This window comes from Acomys minous (genome assembly GCF_964271855.1).
Source record: "Acomys minous genome assembly, chromosome: 17".
Lineage (NCBI taxonomy): Eukaryota > Metazoa > Chordata > Mammalia > Rodentia > Muridae > Acomys > Acomys minous.
In genome coordinates this window covers 59,686,419-59,710,189 of record NC_140500.1, presented here as the reverse complement: position 1 = coordinate 59,710,189, position 23,771 = coordinate 59,686,419, and the positions used below count along the sequence as shown (strand labels likewise).

At 51.7% G+C, this 23,771-nt stretch overlaps 1 protein-coding gene across 22 annotated transcripts in view; it reads left to right on the top strand.

Moving 5' to 3' along the window:
• The window catches only part of DYSF (dysferlin), a 200,235-nt gene that overhangs the window by 70,771 nt on the left and 105,693 nt on the right, over positions 1-23,771 (top strand). For 13 of the 22 annotated variants that reach the window (XM_084766036.1, XM_084766029.1, XM_084766027.1 and 10 more), the window contains 9 exons: positions 1,601-1,683; positions 10,162-10,203; positions 11,462-11,577; positions 11,905-12,018; positions 13,418-13,595; positions 14,356-14,480; positions 16,129-16,235; positions 20,698-20,890; positions 21,868-22,023. In XM_084766036.1, coding sequence (XP_084622162.1) covers positions 1,601-1,683; positions 10,162-10,203; positions 11,462-11,577; positions 11,905-12,018; positions 13,418-13,595; positions 14,356-14,480; positions 16,129-16,235; positions 20,698-20,890; positions 21,868-22,023 — 1,114 coding nt within the window. The remainder of the gene's footprint in view (positions 1-1,600; positions 1,684-10,161; positions 10,204-11,461; positions 11,578-11,904; positions 12,019-13,417; positions 13,596-14,355; positions 14,481-16,128; positions 16,236-20,697; positions 20,891-21,867; positions 22,024-23,771) is intronic. The other 9 variants (XM_084766046.1, XM_084766033.1, XM_084766031.1 and 6 more) reach the window with 1 other exon arrangement.

Below are 23,771 nucleotides of genomic sequence, written 5' to 3'. Positions count from 1 at the left end.
GGGCTTAGAAATGTTTAAAAATGCCTCCAGCTTGCTTAGTGTCTTTGAGGCCTTGGGTTTGATTCTCACCCGTGTGAGAAGAAACCAAGAGAGGGGGCATGCGATGTCGGGCCCTGGTGCCAGTCCCCTCTAGGAAGTTTCCTCATGGCTCGGCTCACTAGGAACCATGTTTTGGATCTGGGCTGTCTGGCCTCTCACTCCTCATTGCAAGCCCTGTCCCAAGGGACACCTCAAAACTCCAACTGAATCCCCCTTTCTGGGAAATCCAAAGAGGGAGGAAGGAAGGGCTACGGCCCGGGCTATTGCCTGGAGTTAGGGTTAAGAGGAAAGTGAAAGCAGCCCGTCTTGGGTGTCTTCAGAAATGGTGCTGGATGAATCTGCCATGGCCAAAGTGCTCACAGTGGAAACCAAGAAGAAGGGTTGGACGTGTGATAGAGAACCTTCCTGAGGGATCCAGGCCTGCCCTGGCGGCACTACTGACCTCTGGTATAGTAATTCTTGTCTGTGGTTCTGTCCCTTGAATTAAAAGTTGTTTAGCACCTGTGGCCTCTGGCCACCAGAAACCTGGATCCCCCTCTTCTCACACAAAATGTCCCCTGACATAGTCATATATGCTCCGGGGTCAGACCCACTAGGCGGAGAATCCTGGGCCCACCCTCCAGAGGAAGGGACCGGAAGATGGGGGTAGTTAGGGCTCTGGATTCCACACAGGTGTCTTGTCTCAGAGCCCTGTCTGTGAGACTCTGTGTGTGTGTGTGTGTGTGTGTGTGTGTGTGTCTGCTAGTGATGAGGGGATCCTGAGAGCTAAGTAATGGGGTGCCTTTATTGACTGGTTGATTGATGGCGTATGTGTGCATTATGTGTGCACCTGCATGTGGGGGCCAGATGTCAAACCCTCAACTGTCTCTACTTTATTTTTTGAGATAAGGCCTCTCAGCAATCCTGTGGCCTGCAGTTTAGTTGACTCTGGCTGGTCGGTGAGCCTTGGAATCCTCTCTCAGGCATGGCCTACCACACCTGGCTCTGCTCTTCCCTCTCTGACTGGGAGTGGGGGTAGGGTGGGGAGGGTGCTGCATGCCTCTGCCCCTAAGTTTCCTCACTCCATAGAGGATGTTAAGGGACACTTGGTCACTAAGCAGTTGTGAGACTCCTGCGGGATACAGGTTGAACATGCCTTGTCACAGCTAAAGTCTCTGTACAAGACACAGTACGCCAGCACTAAGCCTTGCCTCAGAGGTCGCTTCCGGGAACACTTGTGGAGCTTGGCATTTCTTGGACTCCCAGGACCTTTTGGGTCTGAAAACTACTCTTCATCAGCAGCTTCCTTCCTGCTCCCCATCCTGCCTGCCTCTGGCCTTCTCCCCGTCAGCCTAGGATGGTGGCCTCGCGCAAGTCAGCTGACGCGGCGCACAAGGCTGTCAAGATGAACAAGTTCCCTTTCGAAACGTCTGGAGCAAGCTTCCTCTCTACTCTCTTCTCTCCTGGCCTTTCCAGGCCTCAGTAGAAGACTGGATCCCTAGCAATCTGTCACCAACGTCACATTCTTCTTGAGTAGGCTGTGTTCTGTGATGGCCTCTCACTCTTTGCATCCTTGTTCTAGGGACCGCCTCACTCACAATGACACTGTGGCCACCACCTACTTGGGCATGTCGAAAATCTCTGCCACTGGAGGAGAAATAGAAGGTACATCCCGCTTGCTTGCCCTGTCCGTCCTCACTCTAACTTATAGCTCAAGACTTGAGAGCCTCAGGGACATTATCAGGCCCCTGTGATTTGGTTTTCAGTGAGCGCTCACTTACAGATACTTTAGGGTGGTGCTCACTGAATAGAGGGTACACACTATTCTCTCTCAGTCCCAGGGGGTCCTCTCAGTCCCAGGGGGGCATTATGTGCTGGGTTTCACCCTGGCCCTGAGTGCCCCAGTGGTTCCTGTTTTGCAATGGCTTTTGATTGGTCTGTTGAAATGTAACCCATTGTCAGTTTGTTAAAAAGTAACTAGTGATCTGAAAGAAGACAATGACATTTACCTATGAGGCACCATTAAGTCCATCGCTGCAGGCAAAGTGGTACCCTGAGCCTTCTGGGGAAACACACACACACACACACACACAAACACACACACACATACACACACACAGAGCCACATACACACATGCACACAGACACACACGCACGCACACACACCCACACACCCACAGCCACACATACACAATCTCTCTCTCTCTCTCACACACACACACACACACACACAATGCATACCTATATACATTAGAATGAGTTATTTGGTTATTGATTTTTGTTTGGCAATATTAGCAATATAGTTGGCAATATTAGACTGAGGTCTCAGTTTCTTGTGATTAAGTATTTTGGCAGTACTGGGGATTGAACCCAGGGCTTTATACATGCCAGCTGACCACTCTTATCAACTGAGTTATGCCCCTAATCCTTAGAATACAATTGTAGTAAATGTATATTCCATTGTGCGTGTACACAATCACAGGAGCTAGTTAATGTGGAGTGCTCAGGCATCTTCTGATTTTTCTTACTTATAAATAACTTTGCAATGAATGTTTTTGTAGCCATGCTTCATGCTGTGCATAGTTACAACAACAACAGCAACAACACAGGTCTGGAAAGATGGCGTAGAGTTTAAGAGCATCTTCTGCTCTTGCAGAAGGCCAGGGTTTGCTCCCCAGTACCCACATTAGGCTGCTCACAGCTGCCTGTAGCTCCATTTCCAGGGGATCTGACACCTTCATCTGGCCTTGGAGGGTACTTGCGTGCAACTGGTGTACATACATACGTGCAGGAAAGCACATAATACGAAGTAAGTTTGTGCTGTTGGGGAACCAGACTTCGTGCCTCAAATGTGCTAGGCAAGTGCTCTCCCACTGGCCTGCATCCCCAGCTCTGGAGCATCTTCTAAAATCAAAGCTCTCAAAGGATTTAGCACTTTCAAAGCTTTCTGGTCAGCACTGAGTTGGTTGAACAAGAAGGCTGAATTTATGCTCAGAAACCCCCATACACTTGATGTATGATACACTGTTTTTACATGGCTGAAACAATATTATAGTTGAGAGTGGTTGAGTGTGCCTGTAACATCCAGGACTTGGGATGTAGAGGCAGGAAGATCAGGAGTTCAAGATCGTCCTCAGCCACAAAGTAAATTTTAGGGCAGCCTGGGCTACCAGAGGCCCTCACTAAAAAGATCAAACCAACCAAACCAAACCAAGCTACAACAAAACCCTGAAGACAATAACAAAGAAAATTTTGTTAATTTGAAAGTAAAAAAATGAATGATTCCGTTTCATTGACACAGTGAAGTGGGCCGACTGCATACATTTTAGACTTGTATGTATTGCACATATATGCATACTGTATATACATACATGTGTATGTTATATAGATCATATATATTACAATTATTCTGCTATAAACACACATTCCTAGGATGTATTTCTGATGGTGTGTTTGTCTTTAAAAATTTTTTAAAAAAATTTTTAAAAATTAAAATGACCTTAAATTTTTTTTTTTTTTTTTTTTTTTTTTTTTTTTTTTACTATCTTCTATGACCGTGGACACACTAACTTTGAGCTTGTTTGCAAATAGTTCTTGTCAGTTATATTTGAAACTTTCTGGCCGATAGAAATTAAACTTGCATCTTGCCAAACCTGTTAATCTCTTGCTTAGTGGGTAACTCAGTGAACTGCCATCGGCTCCTCAAAATTGGTCTTTGGTGATGTCAGCGATGCATTTTGACTGACCTGTTTCCTTTTCCATATGTCATCCTTCTCACTTCCTAAATCCCATGGCGTCTCTTGACCTCAACCCTTGAGTTTCTGTTATCTTCAGCTGGTCTTCTTATTAGTGTTGCCTTTGGTATCTGGGTTATGCTGGCTCTGTGAAATTAATCGGAAAGATTTAAAAGTCGTTTAACATCTGGGAACAGTTTATATAACATAGACTATAGTCTTTTGAGGGTTTGAAATAGTTCACCCATAAAACCATGTGGGCTCGGTGCCCTTTCTGAGTGGGCGTAGTGATGGCTCGTTATAAACTTTTCAGCTTCTCCTGTGATCACTGCTATTTTTAGGTTGTTATTTTTGCTCTTGTCAATTTTGATAATTTGTATTTTCCTAGCAAAACACCCATTATGTTGAGGTCTTAAAATATGTTCACAGTGTTTCTCACGGTGACTACTAGAAATGTAAGCACTTTCCTCTACCTGTGCTGTTTGCCTTTTCTTTAACGTGTTTGAATTTTCTTCTTTTTTTCCCCCCTCAATTAGTCTCTCAGCTTTTAAATCAAAAACTTTATTGGATGGTTTAGCTCTGGGTTTCTTCGTTCTGTTCAGAGTTATTTTACTATTTCCTTCTCAGGTTTTCTAACTCGCTTATGCTTTAAAATTTTTCTTATTTCAATAACAAAAGCTTGGTTTCTGCTTTGTAGGCCACGTATAGATATTTGGCAAACCTCTAGGTTGTATTTAAGCTTTTCTCCCCCTTTTTGAGTCAGGGTCTTATGTGGTCTAGGCTGTCCTTGAACTTGAAAGGATGACCTTGAACTTTGGGTCCTCCTGCCTCCATCTTTCAAGTGTTGAAGCGCTGGGACAGAAGTGGGCGCCATCACACCTGGTTTACGTGCGGCCAGTGAAAGAAGTCAGAGCTCTGTGCATGCTAGGCAAGCACTCTGCCAAGTGAGCAACACTCCCAACCTTTATTTAACTTTATTTACTTATTTATTTACTTATTTTTGGTTTTTTTTTTTTTTTGAGATACGGTTTCTCTGTGTAGTCGTGGCTGTCCTGGACTCACTTTGTAGACCAAGCTGCCACCCAACCGACAGCGATCCGCTTGCTTCTGCCTCCCCGAATGCTGGGATTACAGACATGTACCACCGAGGCCCGGCTTTAACTTCATTTTGAAAACTTATTTTACTCTTCAGTACTTAAAACACTTGGAATTTGTTTTGGTGTATTTTCTGAGAAAGGCCTTGATTCACTTCCTGCGTGGGAATCTGACTAGATTACGAATGTGTCTAAAAGAAACCAGCCATGCAGAATTTATCTGTAACTTCCGAGAACCGGCTTGTTGGGTGACCGTGCTGTGTGAGTGTCGCTGAGTGTACCCTCACAGGCCGAGACACCAGGACATGCTGTGCGGCCACCCTTGTGCTGGGAGGTCATGGGTAGCCAGAGCATCTTCTTAGATAAGCACTTGCCACGACTCTGCCATGGACTGCTGAAGGCACGATGGGGTTAGTGGGAGAGAACTCTTCTGCAGCCAGCTTGGGACTCAAGTTCTCTGTAACCGGGAGAGCTGCTCAATCTCCTGTCTGTAAAGTGGAGCTCCTCAGCACCTTCCTCTTAGGGACCCTTGGATTACCCACTTGCAGGTCCTCTGGTGTCGTCAACTATTCATGCCATCTCACCCTCAGCATCCTGCAGCTGATGGTTTCTTTTCTGTCATCAATTCTGCTCCTCTTTGGTCCAGCCCGTCTCTCCTCAGAAGTTATCCCAAAAGGCTGCATCTCCTTGTCTTCTTGCCTGAACGTGAGAACCCCACACGATTTCTTGTAGCGTTCAGATGGAGGCTCCCCTGGACCTTAGGGACGCGTCCCCCTGATTCGAGGCACCCTGTCCCCCTCTAAGATGGGGGCTTTCATGGATGGCAAAGCCCTGCCTGGCGTTCTATCCCCTCTTCCACTGTTACTCACTTACATGCTCTGTGACGGTGTTTGCAGACAGGCCAGGGGCTCCGTATCTCTGTTACCCTGCAGCTTTGGTGGTTTGTGTGTCTCATTCCCTGTGGTCTCCCATCTCTTCTTAAAAAACAACAACAACAACAACAACAAAAAAAAACCAAAACTCCTCTGAAAACATTTTTCAAAATAAAATACTTTTTGAGAAAGAGTCACACTATGTAGCCCTGGCTGGCTTGGAACTTGCAGCTCCTCTGGCACCTGGTGTACAGCCTGGCTTTTAACACATAGCGATCTGCCTGCCTCTGGCTCGAGTGCCTGGATTAAAGGTATATATTCCACACTTTAAAGGTAGGGTCTCATGTATCCCAAACTGTCCTTGACCTCACTGTGTAGTAAACTTCGGATCCTCCTGTCTCTGACCCACGCCCTCTCCCTCAAGTGCTGGGATTACAGGCATGTGCCACCGTGCCCAATTTATGTAGCGTGGGAGACTGAACACAGGATTTCATGCATGCTAGGCAGGTACCCTACCAGCTGAGTTATAGCCCCAGTCCTCAAAGGCCTCTAGTTACAGAAAATCCCAAATACACTGCAAAGTTGAGAATTATCCAACGCACTCCTTGGCGCCCTCCCCTCGGTGTCTAGCATTGATCTATGCTTCTAACTCATCACTGAGTCTTTGAGTGGCCTAACGCATACAGAGATACTGTTAGAAGGTGTGCTATTGGCGAGTGCCCTTCCCTCCCAGCTGTGAGGACTCTGTGCCAGGGTGTAGCCCCCCCATAGCCACCTGGCCATGGGGTTTGGTGAGCTGTGGCTTTGCAAATACAGGCAGAAGCGTGAGACAGGGGCAACATCTTATGTGGGTGATGCTCAGGCAGCTCTGTATACCCTCAAATATCACGAGTCTTCTTCAGTTTTCAGACTGGGTACTGTCTCTGATTACAAGAACTAATGATAGTCAGGGCACAATACAGCATTTTTGCATGTTTTTTTGGGGGGTCGGGGGAGGGGTTCTGCTATGACACAGCTGTGCCTCTGCCCTCAGCCATATGATGAGAGTTGAGGCTCTTCCCCAGCCCCATTAGCCTTCATTTCTGATGTATTCTTTTAATTGTATGATTATTTATTCTTTTTACTGCTTTCATTTATTTATCCGTTTGTTTGTTTATGCACTTACTTATTGTACTGGGGATTAGGTTTAGGGCAAGCACCCTACCACTGTGTGGTGTGTCCAGCCTCCTGTCACCTTGGTTTTAATGAGGTGAGAAAGTTGTCTTCGTGGTCACTAGGTGGTGCTCAAGTCCTAAGCAACCCCAGTGTGCTTCAGAGATGGTGTCAAAGGCTGGACCACAGATTGTTCTCCCAACCGGATAACCACTTCTAGAATCTTCTAGAATGTTCATAGAAATACCTAGATCAATGCGACAACAGTTGAACTTATTGTTCAAACTGGGTTATTCTTTGGGACTTTCCAGGTTCTCTGAGTGTCCCTTCCTGTAGAGGTAGGTCCCTTTCTCAGGTGGTAGCCCCTGTCTAGTCTGAAGGTTGTCACTTTCTTTGCTCCTGGCTAAGTTTCTTTCTCTAGCACAAAAACCCCACTTGGAGCATGTCCCTGCCATTTTTTCTCTCCTCTTTTTTTTGCATTTCTTCTTACTGTGGTGGGAGGGCATACGGCCTTATTTTCTAGGTTGTCCCAAAACACAACACAAACTGGCCTGTACGTTGGTAGAGTGCTTGCTCAGCATGGAGGAAGCCCTGGGTTTCACTCCCAGCACCATGTAAACAGGGCTTGGTGTCATGTGCCTGGTAGCCCAGCACTTGAATGGTAGAGACAGAAGGATCAGAAATCTGAGGGCATCCTTGGTTATATAGTGAGCATAAGACCCACTGGAACTAACAAACGGAGATCCTATCTCAAAGCAACAACAAACCAACCAAACAAAAGCCACTTCTTTCTCCTCCTGGCTCGAGGTTCCTGATGATTTGGATCAGCCTGGAGGGTGTGTGTGTGTGTGTGTGTGTGTGTGTGTGTGTGTGTGTGTGTTCTTGTTTTTTGTCCCCAGTAAGGACAAGACCTGCCACTAACCTCTTAAGCACTTCTGCCCACAAGTTTGCCTGGGCACTCTGAAGTATTCTTTGGACCCTGTGCACCAGCGCATTAAGGGAAGACTTTATTTTTTATTTTTTTTATTGAAAAAAGGAGTGCGTCCTCTCTTTGGATGTGGCAGCTCGTTTTGAAAGGTAGTCGGCATATGGGGCCTGTGACACTGGCAGGCATCTTTGACACCCTCACCTACAAAGACATTGTGCCACAGAACAGCACCGAGAAAGGCAAAGTTGTCTTTGGACTATGGATGATAGTGAATTTCCCAGCAGTCTCTTTTTCCCCCTCCTGCCTGGCCTGGCCGAGTGTCAGGCAGCCAAAGCCGTGGGCTTGGGGCTCTGCCGAGCCTTGGGAGCTGGCAGGGCTGGCTGAAGGTAATGGCTTGGCTTCTCCAGGGTACACACGTGTCCCCAGGGACCGCCTGCTGAGCCGTGTGACTTGTGGCTGGCAGCCTGCTCTGTCCCCTCCAGTTCCTCCAGGTGAGGGAACCGGGGCTTCAGTGCCACAGTAATAAGCTGGGTGTGTTCACCGGGGACTTGGGGCTTCCTTGGGCCCAAGTCTCCAAGCTCAGGGAAAACACAGCAAAAGAAACACTTGTGTTTTGGCAGAAAGACGACCAGGACTAAATAGCGGCTTTGTGTTGGGTTGCTTCTCTGCTCACCCTGCCCTTGACTTTATGAGCTGTCTGCAGACACAGGGGCGAGAAGCTGGGGTGAACCGCATCATCAGAGACTTATGACCTGATGTTGAGTTGAGAAGCACAGGCCTAAGACGTCAGCAGGGCCGTGCCAAGGTCTTCTGTCATCTCTGCTTACGGTTCCTAAATGGACGGATGCATGAACGAACAAGGAGGCCTGTGCAGGTATCGGTTAGCTTGCTGGTGGGCCTGGTGGACAACTGTCTCTGACTGGCTGCCAGATTAAAAGTCAGTCCCTGAAGCCGGGTAGTGGTGGTGCACACCTTTAATCCCAGCACTCGGAAGGCAGAGGCAGGCGAATCGCTGTGAGTTCGAGGCCAGCCTGGTCTACAAAGCGAGTCCAGGACAGCCAAGGTTACACAGAGAAACCCTGTTTCGAAAAACCAGAAAAAAAAAAAAAAAAAAAGGTCAGTCCCTGGCAAGAAGCACGCAGGGGTCCCATCTAGGACTCTGGTTTCATTAATCCAAGAAGCTCGCATCCTTTGGAAGGAACGTAGCGTAGAACCCAGGGACCAAAGCTGTGCCTACATAGGTCACCCTTCCAGGCCCAGAACTCACCTAGGTCAGGGGCCCAGCGCAGTTCCTGTGGACAAGAAAATCTTAATGAGGTACAATCTCTGCTACACTGATTGTGCCAGCCAGCACTGCTAGCCGAGACCTGGCTGCAGAGACAAGAGGGCCAGCCCAGGGCCTTGCCCTCTTTAGGCCTTTGGCCTCAGTTTCTCCAGCCCTGTCTTTACTTCTAGATGACAGAATCTGTGGCGTACTCTTCCTTCACACTCTTTTTTTTTTTTTTTTTCCTGGAGCCTTCCAGAGCTGTCCAACCTGGATTCTCTGGGACACACAGGATGAAGTATCGTCTTGGGCCACGTTAAATCCAGGGTGTCCAGGCCACATCTTGAGGGTTATGAGAGAATACATATATTTATTTTGAGTGACACTGGAGTATGACAAGCCATTCTGGGCTGCACATGACCCGTGGGCCGCTCATTGGGCAACCTCTGGCAGCTCCTAGCAACCATCATGAGTCTGTGGGAAAGTAAAAGGGTTAGAATATTTTTTATTACATTTGTTTACTGCGCATGCATGTATATGCTCATGCGCATATGCTAGGGGACAGCACCTGTCTCTTATCTTCACTGGCAGTGGCTGATGCTAGAGCAAGACCCAGGTGGCCACTATTGAGAAAATAAGTGTTGCAGTCTGTGGCAGTACTAGAAATGCCCACTAGGTGGAGATGTTGTGCCTTGAATGGCCTTGGCTCAGTGCGCTGGAACCCAAGTGTCCATCTGATGCTTGGGTCTGGCAGGCCCGGGTGTTTGCTTGTCCACAATGGCTCTTTCATGTTTCCCTTTTCATGTTTCTGATTCTGCACCATTCCACTAATTTACCTGTATATAATGTAGAAAAAAGCCACGTTTTCCTTCTTTGTATTGTTTCTTGAGTATATTGAATGGAGAGGTTCAGGGCACAGAGATGCTGAGGGCTCGTCTGGTTGGGGTTGGGGTGTGTGTGTCAGGGTGTGTGCTTTCCTTTGTGGTACCTTCACAGCGCCTGTCTGCCAGCTCTCCATCCATCCAGACTCCTGTTCATGTAACCATTCTCCACCCAGCCACACCCATCCTAACCCCTCTTCCATTTCTTTATGCTTCAGAGGAGCCTGCAGGTGCACTCAAGCGGCCACAAGCCACAGACCGTACGTTGCTGTCACCTAGGGGACCGTGAGGGGATGGGACATTGGGGTTTCTGCTGAAGGGGAACTTTATGACTTGCATGAAGGGGGCTGAGCAGCAGCCACCACCGGGGAGTCACAGCCACCGGGTAACCGAGGGCAATTGCTTGCGATGCTTTAAGGCGAGTTTCCTGTAGCTCTCCCAGACCCTTCCTATGCTTGTTGCCCCAGCTGATGCTTCCGATAGGAGGACATAGTGGGACATGGGGACTGTGAGGTATCTCGGGGATCTGGAGATGGCCAGGGGAATGAGAAAGGCTTGAAGCATAATTCACAAAGGAAATGGTAATTGTGATGACTGACACAGGAGTTAGAGCTTGTTCCTCCCGAGTTCCGGTACTCCAAGGATTCCCTGTTCGCTTCTCAGAGCTGAGCCCTGTCTGTACTGGGGTCTGGAGGAGGAAATATGTGGCAAGGTGACAGGCAGGGGAGCTCCTGAGATCCTTGCCTCACCCGCCTCCCCCCTGCACTGTCTCAGCACCATGGCTTGGGGTGCACAGCCTCATGTCCTGCTGAACAAGGTCTCTGTGGAGGCTGTTTCCCCAACGCCCCCCCCCCCTGCTTGCTCTGGCTCATCCCTGTGTGGACACAGACACCTTGATGGTCCTGGTGGTGGTTCTGCCTTGAGCATTTCTGGAAATGTCCTCTGAAAGGAACGTCCTGCCTCTGCAGGGTGTCAGAGTCTAGCCTGTGAGGTCCTGTCCGAGGGAGGGCGACTGTGGCGTTGTCAAGAGAACACAGGCCAGAAGAGGGCATGAGAAGAGGACCGGTTCCTTTATCCATTTCCAACTCCCCCAATAAGAGTGTGTGTGAGGAGGGAGGAGGCGGGTGTCTGAGACATGGCTTCTCTGGTCACCCGGCTCTGGGACCACCTCTGTCCCCTCTCCTCCAAGGCCCGAGCTTGTGTGCAAGCCAGCTGAGTGTGTTGCGTCCTTGCTAACCTGTGATCCGTCACATCTCTAAGCCTCAGTTTCCACATCTGTGAAACAGGACTAATGAGATAATAGAAATAGCCTCATTTCTTTATACTGAGGATTCAAGGGACAGAGCAGTATCGATATAGTCATTGCTAGTGTCTTATTAATTATCATATCCAGGGGCCACACATGGTGCATAGGGGGGAAACTGAGGGCTAGAGACGGGATCCGGTCTGAATGTGGCTGGGTTGAGTCCTAAAAAGATCCACAGGGCCACCTCTCTGATACCTGCTTGTGCCTTCCAGTGGACGACAACCTGGGCTTCCTCCCCACTTTTGGACCATGCTATGTGAACCTCTATGGCAGTCCCCGGGAGTTCACGGGCTTTCCAGATCCTTATGCAGAGCTCAACACAGGAAAGGTGAGCAGCCACGGGCACCCCTAAGGGTTCCTAGCCCGGCCTGGCAGTTTTCCATGGGCCTTATGAGGCCTGAACAGACCCTCAGGAGGACCGCCTCCTGTCTGGCCCTCTCTGGCTTCTTTCTCCCGGGCCAGTTGGGACTTCTTTTCTGTGTCTTTCAAGATACCCAGGCCCATCTTCCTCAGGTTTCATGACCTTGGACAGGGCTGAAAGGTCAGTTCATCTCCCCCCCCCCCCATTCTGTAGGGGTGAACTATATTATGCTGTCATGTGCTGTGTTTCTCTATCCCTCACCCCTTTGCTGGTGACACTGACATTCTCCTGCAGGGAGAAGGCGTGGCTTATCGAGGCCGGCTTCTGTTGTCCCTGGAGACCAGGCTGGTGGAGCACAGTGAGCAGAAAGTGGAAGACCTTCCTGCTGATGATATCCTGCGAGTGGAGGTGAGGGCACGATCTGGGAGAGAGCTGGGTCCCCCTGGGGAATAGGCAAGCTAAGTACGGTAGCAGAGGGCCTGCTTCAGTGCTGAGTCACATTTACGATGGTGGCACTTATTGGGGCCTTTGTGTCTTAGCTGTAAGGGGGAAGGGGGCAAATAGTGTGATATCCCACCACAGGGAATTAAGGAAGAGAAATGAAAGGGGTTTTTTTTGTTTTTGTTTTTGTTTTTCTTTGTTTTTTGAGACAGGGTTTCTGTGTAGCCTTGGCTGTCCTGGACTCACTTTGTAGCCCAGGCTGGCCTCGAACTCACAGCGATCCACCTGTCTCTGCCTCTCGAGTGCTGGGATTAAAGGCGTGCGCCACCATGCCCGGCGAGAAATGAAAGGATTATACAAGCGCATAACTTGATACAGCTAACCATTAGGTCAGTTAGAATGCATTTACCATTGATGTCTTCAAACCCAGCGTGCCCGCAAGGTGGCTGCTGTTAAGCCACTTACAGACGAAGCCTCTAAGGCCCAGGAACATCATAGCCATGTGTGGTCTCCAGGAGCATTTGGACACTGCAGTCAGCTACCTCTGGTGTCCACGCTGTCCCTCCTACCTGACAGTCGCCTCAGTCACCCTGTCTGTGGTCGTGTTTACCTTGAAAGATGATGGTGAAAGAGGCATGATGTATGCACACAGTAGGCACTCGTATGCATTGTCTGTCATGACCGTTCACGTGGCCCCAAACCCAACTTTTCAACTCCTTTGCCCCAAGCTTTCTGAAGAAGTGACTATAATAAAATCATGTCGTTTCATGCCAAGACACATGGATGTGTCACGGTCATCCCAGCCCTGTCCTTTGGGCTTGGAGGGGCCAACTTGAGTTTCACATTCTGAGCACTGAGGCAACCTACACAGACTGCGGGGGCTGCCTGGTGTGTGTGTATGTGTGTGTGTGTGTCTCTGTGTGTGTCTATGTGTCTGTGTGTGTTTGTGTGTGTTTGTGAGTGTGTCTGTGTTCGTGTGTGTGTCAGTGTGTGTGTGTGGGCAGGGCATGATCATTGAGATCTTTCAGTCCCTTTAAGGGGCAGATGAGGTGTAGGCTGCCCTGAGGGACGCTGCGGGAGACCCTGCTCTGTGGACATGGCGGTGCCATCGATGCTGGTTTGGATTAAGGGGTAGCCTGACCTTGGAGGAGCAGCAGATCGTATTAGGAAACCCGAGCAAACGTGCACGGACCTGGAATGAGTTTGCTCATTCAGTAACCAAGTCTGGAGGCCGTTCACTCTCTGCTCAGCCAGAAGGAGTTTCTGGGTCCCGGTCATGGGTTAGGGTCTGCCATCTATGGCATCCACACTGCTGGGTGTCTTGCCTGTCCCCTTGTGACCTCTGGCCTGCTCTTTCTGCCTGCAGAAGTACCTGCGGAGGCGCAAATATTCCCTCTTTGCTGCCTTCTACTCAGCCACGATGCTGCAGGATGTGGATGATGCCATCCAGTTCGAGGTCAGCGTTGGGAATTACGGGAACAAGTTTGACACTACCTGCCTGCCTCTGGCCTCCACCACCCAGTACAGCCGGGCAGTCTTTGACGGTGGGTGACTCTGGAAGGGACCTGGGTCATAGGGCAGATGCCAAACCCTAAACCCTGCCCCCTGTGGAAACCACAGCAAACCTTTCGGGGTGCTCCTCTTCTCCACTCCTTGCGCTGTCCCTCATACTCCTCTCATGGAGGGCACTGCGCCCACAGTTTGGATTCCTGCAGACTTTACAGTTGTCCTGATCATCACATGTTTTGTGGTCGCCCTGGTCCTGAGCCATCTCCATTATCATATGGAGTCTGGGGCTTGGCTTTAGAGACCTTGGCGATGTGAGCTTGGGTTTCCCAGAGGCCTTCTATTTATTGCATAGACAGTGTTCAGCCTGCATGTACACCTGCAGGCCAGAAGAGGGCACCAGATCTCATTATAGATGGTTATGAACCACTACATGGTTGCTGGGAATTGAACTTAGGACCTCTGGAAGAACAGCTAGTGCTCTTAACCTCTGAACCATCTCTCTGGCCCCAGCCCTCTTATTTTGATATGAGAGTCCTAACAGTATGCTCCCCTATAAAGTGTGCTCAGGCACCTTGTCTGGATACTGGGGACTACCAGCTGCACTGCAAGTATTTAATGGGAAGAGAGTTCAGGACCTGTCTCCTATCTTGAGTCCTCTCTCAAGCTGGACTGGTTCTGGAAGCTCAGTGGCCTGAGCTCCATGTTCTGCAGAGTGACATCTCAGTGCCCCTGCACCTCTGCCCAGTGCTCAGCTCCCTCTTCCCCACTGTCTCCCCTCTCCCCCGCCTCCCGCAGGCTGCCACTATTATTATTTGCCTTGGGGCAATGTGAAGCCAGTGGTGGTGCTGTCCTCATACTGGGAAGACATCAGCCACCGAATTGAAACTCAAAACCAACTCCTCAGGATCGCTGACCGGCTGGTGAGTGGGATCCTGTCCAGACTTGGTGCCTGGTTCCTCGTCCTGCCAGAAATATCTGCAGATTTGTAGAGATGGGGGTATCAAGGGTGCTGGGGACACCCCAGGTGGATGTGAGAGATGACTGAGGGACACAGGGTTGAGAGATAATCGGAGTGTCAGGATATGCCTGGTGTTTTTTTATGCCTCTGGCTGTGCCAGAAACTTCTAGTCAGAAGCCAGAAGCTAGCTCCAAACTTACATGCAGGTGGCCTTAGTGGCTGTTGAGGTGGAGATGTGACGTATGGAGGAGGGCGTAGCTGAGGATGTCATGGGGGCAATGGGAAGATGTGGGGGAGGTCTGTATCTTGGCTATCATGGCAAGGACTCAGGGGAGGGCGAGGAGCTCCTGGGAGGAGGATGGCATTCTAGGGAGCATGTAGAACTTAAGCCGCCAGACCTTGGTACATTTGTCTTGGGGTGATGAAGGGCTGTGAGAGAAATGATCTGGGGTTCGAAGCTGGGAACCTGGGCAGAGGGGCAGAGCCTTTGATTGTGTGTGTGTGGGGGGGGGTAGTTCTGCTTTGGGGCAAGGAGAGGTTTCTGGGAACCCCTCTGCGCCTTCAGGTTGGCCTGGCGCTTAGACAGGGCACACGGGAAAATGTTGAGAGGGCACAGAGGCTGAGGGAGGGGAAAGGGCTGCTAGGAAGCTGCTGGCGGACTCAGGCAGTGGTCCAGGTTCCCTTCCAGGGAGCATCCCCCCAAGGGAGGAAAGTGGGGCTACTTGGCAGGAATGAGGGGCAGCCCCGGGGCGGGGGAGGGGGGGCAGAGAGGTTGAACAGACCTGGGGACTGCTGCTGGACACAGCGGCGAAGGGAGGTAGAAAGGCAAGGAAGGGGGGGATGTCCTTGACATTGCCGACTGGTGGTGGCGGCCAGCTAAAGCCAGCGGGGGAACTTAGAGTTGAGGATGTGCAAAATTACCGTCCTGCTGTCCCCTGGACTCCTTATTATGGTGCCAGAAGACCACAGCTCCTGCACAGCAGGGACTGTGTTTTCTTTCTAGGGTTTGTCCCCCAGGGTGGAGCACACACATCATATGTCCTGGAAGGCTGATGTGTAGAGAAGGCTGCTCAGGGGTCTGAGACAGCTGTGGGCCTGACAGGTATTTTGAGGTTGGCCTCTGCCTTCCACCTCAGAGCCTTTGCCCTAAGGACATGTGCCAAGAGAAGGGGACAGATGAAACTCCAAGAGAGCCAGCTTTGGAGGTCTGGTCCTTATGCCTAGTGGAGGCTGCATGCGTGCTGCGGGAGACTGGCTAGATCTGGATCTGACTGGGTGGCTGACTCAAGGAGAGACCGACCAGAGTAGTCTCAGAGAGGTCTACTCCCGGTGGGGAGTCAGGCCTGGCCTTGCGGTGGCAGGTGGCACAGGATGTATTCAGCTTGTGAGAAAGCTCTTGTGCCCAGGTGTGAGACTGGGGACCTGGCTTGAGAGTTGGGGGCATAGGGAGTCCTGGAAGGTTCAGGAGCCGGGACGACGTTGGCAGGTTGAGTCTGGCTTTGCCTTTTCCTGCGCCTACCGTCTATTCCCTTCTGGCTCAGTGACAGGGCCTGGGGGTTGGGGTTCCCATCCATGGTGATACCCCTGACCTAGGCTTGCCTGTTCCACAGGAAGCTAGCCTGGAACAGATCCACCTGGCTCTGAAGGCACAGTGCTCCGCCGAGGACATGGACGCCCTGGTGGCTCAGTTGACAGATGAGCTCCTTGCAGACTGCAGGTAGGGGGTACTTGGCACCCTCAGATGCCTCTCCTGGCTCGGCCAAAGGCTGTCTCCTCAGGAGTGTTCGTGTGTGGTGGTGAGCAAAGGCACGTCTCCCAGCCACGCTTGGCCAGCAGTCTGGCCAGCGCTGAGCCCAGAGGTGGTGGAGCCGGCACCGGGAGTTGAAAAGGTGACGTTCAGAACAGGTCATAAATCTCCCTGCAGCAACAGCAGCAGCTGTGGGCTGGGCGACAGGCTCACCTGAATGGGACGCATTGTGTGTCTGATCCCCGACCTCATAGCTCCCTGATGGAATCTCCAGGAGAAGCTGGGGTGAGGGCACCCCTCCTTCCCCCAAGGCCGTTGTCAGGGACCTTGGTTTCTGTTTAGGCTTTCAGTGAACATGGCTGCCTGTCAGCGTCAGGAAAAGGGGGCCTGAGAGTGAGAGAGATTGGGAATGCAGGTCAGCGGAGGGGTCGCCCCAGCATCTCTCCCACATCCAGGAGTGCTAGGGGTAGTCATGGTGAAGAATGGCTACTTAGTAATATCTAGTCAACAAAAGGCTGGCACTGTGGGGAGGCTTTAGTTAAAGGTACTGTGATTCGCAGTGACAAATGCAAGGAAACCAGGGACACTGCTCCTTGCCACAGCCTGGTGGTTTTTAGTGGCTCTGCTTCTTCAGCCTTGGAAGCGGACTTGGCCACGGCCACTCTTCTGCACACACAGGGTTCGGTGTGAAGGGAGCGCCCCCCTCCCCCCCATGGATTGCATCTTTGCCTCTCTCAGGCTAGCTGGAGAGCCCTGGAGAAGGGAGCCAGAGAAATGCCTTTGCCATGAGAGACGTGTAACTGGTGGCTCGGCACTTGCATACCCTGGTTAGGAAGGGCCCCTTTACCAGATAAAGTGTTGGTGCCAAAGGAGCGGCCCCGCCCCTGCCCCACCCCAAGCAAGCCATTCCTCCATACCTTCCTGAAACCAGGCTCAGCTCCAGCTGGGTTGATAAGGGAACAACTTCAGCCCTCTCGGTCTGATGGGGAGTGAGAGGTGTGGTCTGTGGGAGCTGGGGGCAGATGCATGTGACAGTGGACCTCAGGGAAGCTTCCCAAAGAAAGGAAGCCTGGTGGGAATGTTAGGGCATGAAGTGGAGACTCCTCAGACCAAGGCAGGGGTTGGATCCCACCCCATTTTCAGCCCCATAAGCCTTGCCTGTTTCACAATTGCCATGAACAGTACTGCAGAGAGCCATGTTCTGCTAGGCACTGTCCCGGAAGTGGCATCACTGGGCTGGTGCCTAGCAGGGCAGGCCTTAGGGGCTTTGTGAAGAGCTCATGCTTGGGTTATGTTGAGGAGTAAGGAGACCGCAGAGGCTTGCTGTAGCTTCAGGGTGATGAGAGAGGAGACACAGAGCTGCAAAGTGACCTAAGATACAGGCAGCTAAGGCGGGTGGTGCTAGGGACGGTGGATGTGGAAAGAGCCGAGGGCAGCTCGGATTTTGTGACAGGCACTATGCCGGGAAGTTTGTGTGCCTTCACAAAGCATAAAACCCTGATCATACCATTCTCCGAGGGCCAAATAAGGAAACTGAGGCACACTGAGATTTGACAGACACACCCAGATTCACAAGTCAAGTAAGTGGCAGATTATCCTTGTGTCAGAGATAGGAGGAGTAGGGGCCCGGGAGAGGCCCAGGATGCTTCTCTAGCTGTGGGCCACCACAGTTGGGTGGGCTTTCAGGCCATTCCCTGAGGGGCTTAGCAGGTGGGGTCGATGAGGCATCAGGAAGCTGGCCTTGGTCTGGAGGTGGAGGGGCACACAGGGGGACATGAGCTTGCAGCATCTTCTCAGCACATCTTGTACCCAGGCCATGCCTACAGAAAGGCTGCTGTGCCCAGTGATGTCACTTCCGGGACAGTGGCTGGCAGAACAAGGGTTTCTGCAGTAAGGCTCATGTGGATTGTGGGGTGGACCGGGCAAATCTATGGACCAGGAAGTGGGTGGGACCCACTCCCTGACAGGTCTGAGTCACTGGGACACTAGGGACTGTGGGATTTGGTCCCAGGCTGTCCTCAGTGCCCTCCCTGGGAGGATTTATCTGAAACACTCAGTCAAGCTAGGGTCTTCTGTTATTCCCCTGGGGGTAGGAGGATGCCCAGGCCTCTTTGGGGGCATGAATCCCAGGCAGGAGCTTGGAGTCGGGGCATGGGGTGGGGGTTCCCATCCTATCAGGGTATCTGACAGGATCTTCAGGGGTTGGATTCCAGATTTATCCCTTCAGCCATCACCATGCTGCCCGAGGCTTTAGCATAAGCAGGTGTCATGGCGGCTGACCAGAGCTGATTGCCTACTATCAGCCTTACTGTCTCCAGCTGGGGCCCTGCCCTAGCTCACCCTGAGCCTCGTCCAGCTGTGCCAAGTGTAGCAAAGGCCTCTTCTTTGGGCTCTGTAGTTACTGGGCTCTCTCTGCCTCACCTGTCTGTCCTGCCAGGCTGTCAGAAGCCACACATGCCCCACACAGGCTCCATCACCATCTCTTGTCTCCTCATGGACCCACTGGTCCACTACCTTCAGAGATCACAAACCTAAGCAGCTCTCACAATCTTCATCTCTCCTCTTCCAGCCCAGTCACCTTCCCTCCCTCCCTCCCTCCCTCCCTCCCTCCCTCCCTCCCTCCCTCCCTCTGTTTTTTGCCTTCATTAGCATCCTGGAGAGGACTGTTTTCCTACAGGGTGCCTTCATCCCTTCCAGTAGTTGCTGGCTTGTTGGACCCTCCCCAACCCATAATGTACTCCTTGCCTCTGTGTATTACGTTCTACCATTTTGCTGTTCCATCAGCTACAAAGCGTTTTCTAGCATTCTGCACCTGAGTAGCTCCTGTCAGTCCTGCAGCTGCAGATCAGGGACACGTTTTTTGGGGGGGCGGGGGTGGGACTCCAAGACTGTTTCTGTGGAGAATGGCAGGCTGCCTCAGTTTCTCCTCAGGAGGGGGCAGGATTGGGGGAGGGTCATCACTTCCGACGCAAGAATGAAGCCAGCTCATTCTTCAGGGGAGGAGTGCAGTGTTCTCCTCAGACTCCATTTCTTTCTGTACCCCTGTATTGGCCCTTCCTGGGGGGTGGGAAAGAGCCAGGGCATCTTGTGAGCATGAGGACTGGGCTTGGCTGGTCTTGGGGAGTCTTGGATGGGTGGTCTGCTGGAGGGTCCTCCGTGTTCTGACCTTGGCTGGGCTTCTCCAGTCCTGTGCTCCACGGCGCGGCGCGCCCCGGGGCCCCTCACCCACCATGCGCGGCCTCCGCCCGCTGCCGCCGGCCCGGGGCTGCCGTCCGCGGCACCCTCGGGGCAGTAAATATTATATTACCACAGGGTGTGCAGTACGTGACCTGAGACGGGCCCCGGGGCTTAAGTTTCTCCGAGATGGAGCTCGCGCACCCGCTCCCCCCACCCTAAAAATTCAATTAAAAAAAATAACAGGAAAGACGCAGCGCGCCGAGGGCCTGCCAGAGCGGTGCCGCGGCGCTCCGGCGGTAATTGGTTCTGCATAGCTCGGGGAAATTGGCAGAAAAAATAAATCAGCCGGGAGCCGGGAGTCCAGACGCTGCGGGGAGGGGCCGGGGGCTGCAACGCGGAGCAGGCCTGGCGCAGCGTTGACGAATGTCCTGTTTGAGGGCAAGGGCTGGGCCAGCTGGAGGGTCTTGCTTGGGGAGGGAGAACTAGAGCCCACCTCTTCTTTTTTAGCATTTCCCCTGGCTGTGCAGATCCATCCCTGGGACAGTGTGGATCGTCCATCTGCGGGGCTTTTAGAGAGCCCTATGTGATGGGGTCAGGCATCAGAGATCTTTGCCCTGGCACATGATGGAGTTTAACTTAACTCCTCACTTGGGCTTCAGCGCTGTTAGTTGAGGGACGAGGTACCCCAGCTGTACTCAGAAGGCTTTCCAAAGCTCTGGATTCTGGGAGGGCCGTTTGGGGGCAGCCAGGGTGGATGCTTCTGTATTCATGGCTGCTGGCCTCCCCACAGCGTCTGCAGTAGCTAGTCAGGGGTCCATAAATTTCCTTCTTGGAGAAAGTGTGCCTCTAACACAGAAGGTATTTATTTTAGTGTGGGACAACTTAGCCTCTGGCCTCTGCCCTAGACTACATAAGGGGGCAGGAAAGGGACCTTCTAGGTCCCCTGAGAGCTTGCAGTCAGCTTTGTGGGGAAGGGGGGGGGGGAGAGACACGCACACAAAAGAACCCACTAGATAGGAGGTTGAAGGAAAACTCAAAAGGATTGCCTGGAAAGAAGGAGGCATGTTTCAGAGCAGGAGTAGGAGGGCCAGGGTGTGTGAGGAAGGCTTCCTGGAGCAGGCAGGCCATACTGAGGAGGTTGGTAGGGGGCTGAGATCCTATCAATGTACCTAGTCATGTGTCTATGCATACATGCACCTGCCTCTATAGTGTGTGGAGCCCTGGTGAGCAAGCACATTCCACCTGTCTCTCATAGCCAGCCGCTGTGTGACATCCATGAAATACCTTCTGCCACCCACCTTGACCAGTACCTGTTCCGGCTACGCACCCGTCACCTGAGCCAGATCAAAGAAGCTGCTCTGGCCTTGAAGCTTGGCCACAGTGAGCTCCCTGCCATCCTGGAGCAGGCTGAGGACTGGCTCCTACATCTCCGTGCCCTGGCTGAGGAGGTATTGAATCCTGAGGGGCCTTTCTTCAGCCTTCCTGTCTCCTGGAACGTAGACCAAATGTTTTACACCCTGGTACATTCCTGGGTCTGTTGCTAGGTGACCTTGGGTCAGGCCACTTAACCGCCTGAGCCCTAGTGTGCCCATTTGCTGGACACAACAGCATACTCACTGGGTGTTACGGTATCCAACTCGGAGCCTGGCACACAGTAGGTACACAATAGATGGCCCCTAACCCACCGGAGGATGTCAGAGCAAAGCTGGTACCACAATCCTGGGTGTCTGGCTCTAGGTTTCATGTTGAACCCTGCTTCCCCAGGCACCTGACTCCTTCTGGCCCGCTCGTGCCTGGCTATAGGAAATATCGGTGGTGAGAAAGGATGGAGCCTGTACAGGGAGAGGGTGTCTGGACCAGAGGGCTATAGACAGGAAATGGGAAAAGCTGCTTGGAAAGGGATGATGAACCCTAGGCCTTCCCTGGGCAGGGTGCTAGACACATTCCCTGGTCATATCCTCATAATTTTGGGGACTGACCCCCCCCCCCGGCCCCAGGCCCCAGGCTGGCCACTGGCGGCTTCTGTGGCTGAGAGAGGACAAGGACAAGAGCCAGTCCTCCTCAACCCCTTTCTCTGAAGAGCCCTGGGAAAGTGGTGAGGAGCCCCTGTTGCGGTGGCATCTACTCCTCTGAGCCTGCAGACCTTAGAGAAGGAGGGTCATCTGGCAGATCGCCACCTTCCATGATCTACTATGTAGGAGCCCGCATCTTCCCAGAAACCCATGGGCATCCAGAGGCATGGTGGAGTGGGGGGAGAGGGGGGGGCTGCTCTAGAAGCTGAGGGCCAAAGGCAGGACCCTGAGTATGCAGTGTAGGATGGTCACTGAGTGAGGCAAGCAAGACCTTTGTGGCCTTGGAGTCAGAGATCAGGCAGGGCTCTGGACATGTCACCATCCCCACCCTGACTGCCACACCCCCTCTCCAGCCCCAGAACAGCCTGCCAGACATCATCATCTGGATGCTGCAGGGTGACAAGCGCGTGGCCTACCAACGGGTGCCCACCCATGAGGTGCTCTTCTCCCGGCGAGGCCCCAGCTACTGCGGCAGGAACTGTGGGAAGCTGCAGACCATCTTTCTGAAAGTGAGTGTTCTCTCTGCCAGGGCCACCGTAGGCTTTCCTCAACAGGAGGCTTTTCTTCTGTTTCCCCAGGTTCCCCATCCAGCCCTGTTCTGGAGCGATCTAAAAGTTCTCAGACTTTCATCTTGGGAAAGGAGGGGTATTTGAGTAGAAGGACTTTCTTTTTCTTCAGTTCTCCCCAAATTCTCCAGACCCCACGCAGGGAGTCTAGGAGGCTTGCCTGTGAGAGCTGGTGTGGGGCTGGAAGTGAAATAGGAAAACAGTGTGGGGGCGTTTGCCTATAATCCTAGGTAGAGGCAAGAGGATCAAGAATTTAGGATCATCCTTGAATACACACAGAGTTTGAGAACAGCCTGGGCTACATAAGACCCTGTTTATTTTATTTTATTTTATTTTTTAAAAGAGAACCATATTAAGGGCCCTGTGTGTGTGTGTATGATTATTATTGCTTACTGGCACTGGTCTCTTTGAGTCATTCCTGGCTTCTAAGATGGCCTCCAGGCCTGTCCTAGTGGCCTCAGCTACTGTTTATGAGAGGGAAGCGAGTGGGTGCTTGTCGGGGAGCTCCCATCTTTTTATCTGGATCAACATTCTGATACAGAGCCAGGTGGCTTTGGTCATGGCTGTGGATACAGTGAGCACCCTCAGGAGATGATGCCTTCTCTGTGTACAGCCATGCTCAGGGGCCAGGAAGCCAGCTGTTTGCTGCTAGTTGCTCCTAATGGCTCTGTCTTTAAGGCCTCCTCAGCCTTGCCTCCATCCCAGCCTGGCCTGTTTCCTCCAAGCCTCCACAGCAGCGGTTCCCTTGTTTATTTCTTATCTCATACCTCTGAGCTTCGAGGACGTTGTCATTGAGCATAGTTCAGCCTTGATCCTTCTGAGCAGCATCTGGTGGCTGCTGACCTACCTGTTTTTTTGTTGGCCAGCCGTTTTTCTTGCCCTTTGGCAAGTGCTGGTTGGGGTTCTGTCTGGACTTGGGTAGGTCACCAAAGCTCTGAATTACCCACTGTGTTCCCACCTATTAAATGAAAACAAGGCCGGGCGTGGTGGCACACACCTTTAATGCCAGCACTTGGGAGGCAGAGGCAGGTGGATCGCTGTGAGTTCGAGGCCAGCCTGGTCTACAAAGTGAATCCAGGACAGCCAAGGCTGCACAGAGAGACCCTGTCTTGAAAAACAAACAAACAACAACAAAACCAAATAAATGAAAATAAGGCTTTCTACCTTACAGGAGTTGAGGATTGATTTAGACAATGCAGGTATTCCTTTTTGAGTTAGGTGGTCCACAGATGCTTATTCTCCACCTCTGCAACTCCTCTTCCTTTTGGGGTTGTCCCTTGCTCTACAGATGCCCCACTTGGAGATCTGCCCTAGGCCAGTTGTGCTGTATAGCTTTATGTCAACTTGACACCGGCTAAAGTCATCTGAGAGGAGGGAACCTTAGTTTAAAAAAAATGCCTCCATAAGATTGGGTTGTAGGTAAGCCTTTTCTTAATTAGTGATTGATGAGGGAGGGCCCAGCTCATTGTGGGTGATGCCATCCCCGAGCTCATGGCCCTGGGTCCTATAAAAAAGCAGACTGAACAAGCCATGAGGAGCAAACCAGTAAGCAGTGTTCCTCCATGGCCTCTGCATCAGTTCCTGCCTTCAGGTTCCTGCCATTGTGAGTTCCTGTCCTGACTTCCTTCAGTGATGAACAATAATATGGAAATGTAAGCTAAATAACTCCCCACCTTTTTTGTCTTTTTGTA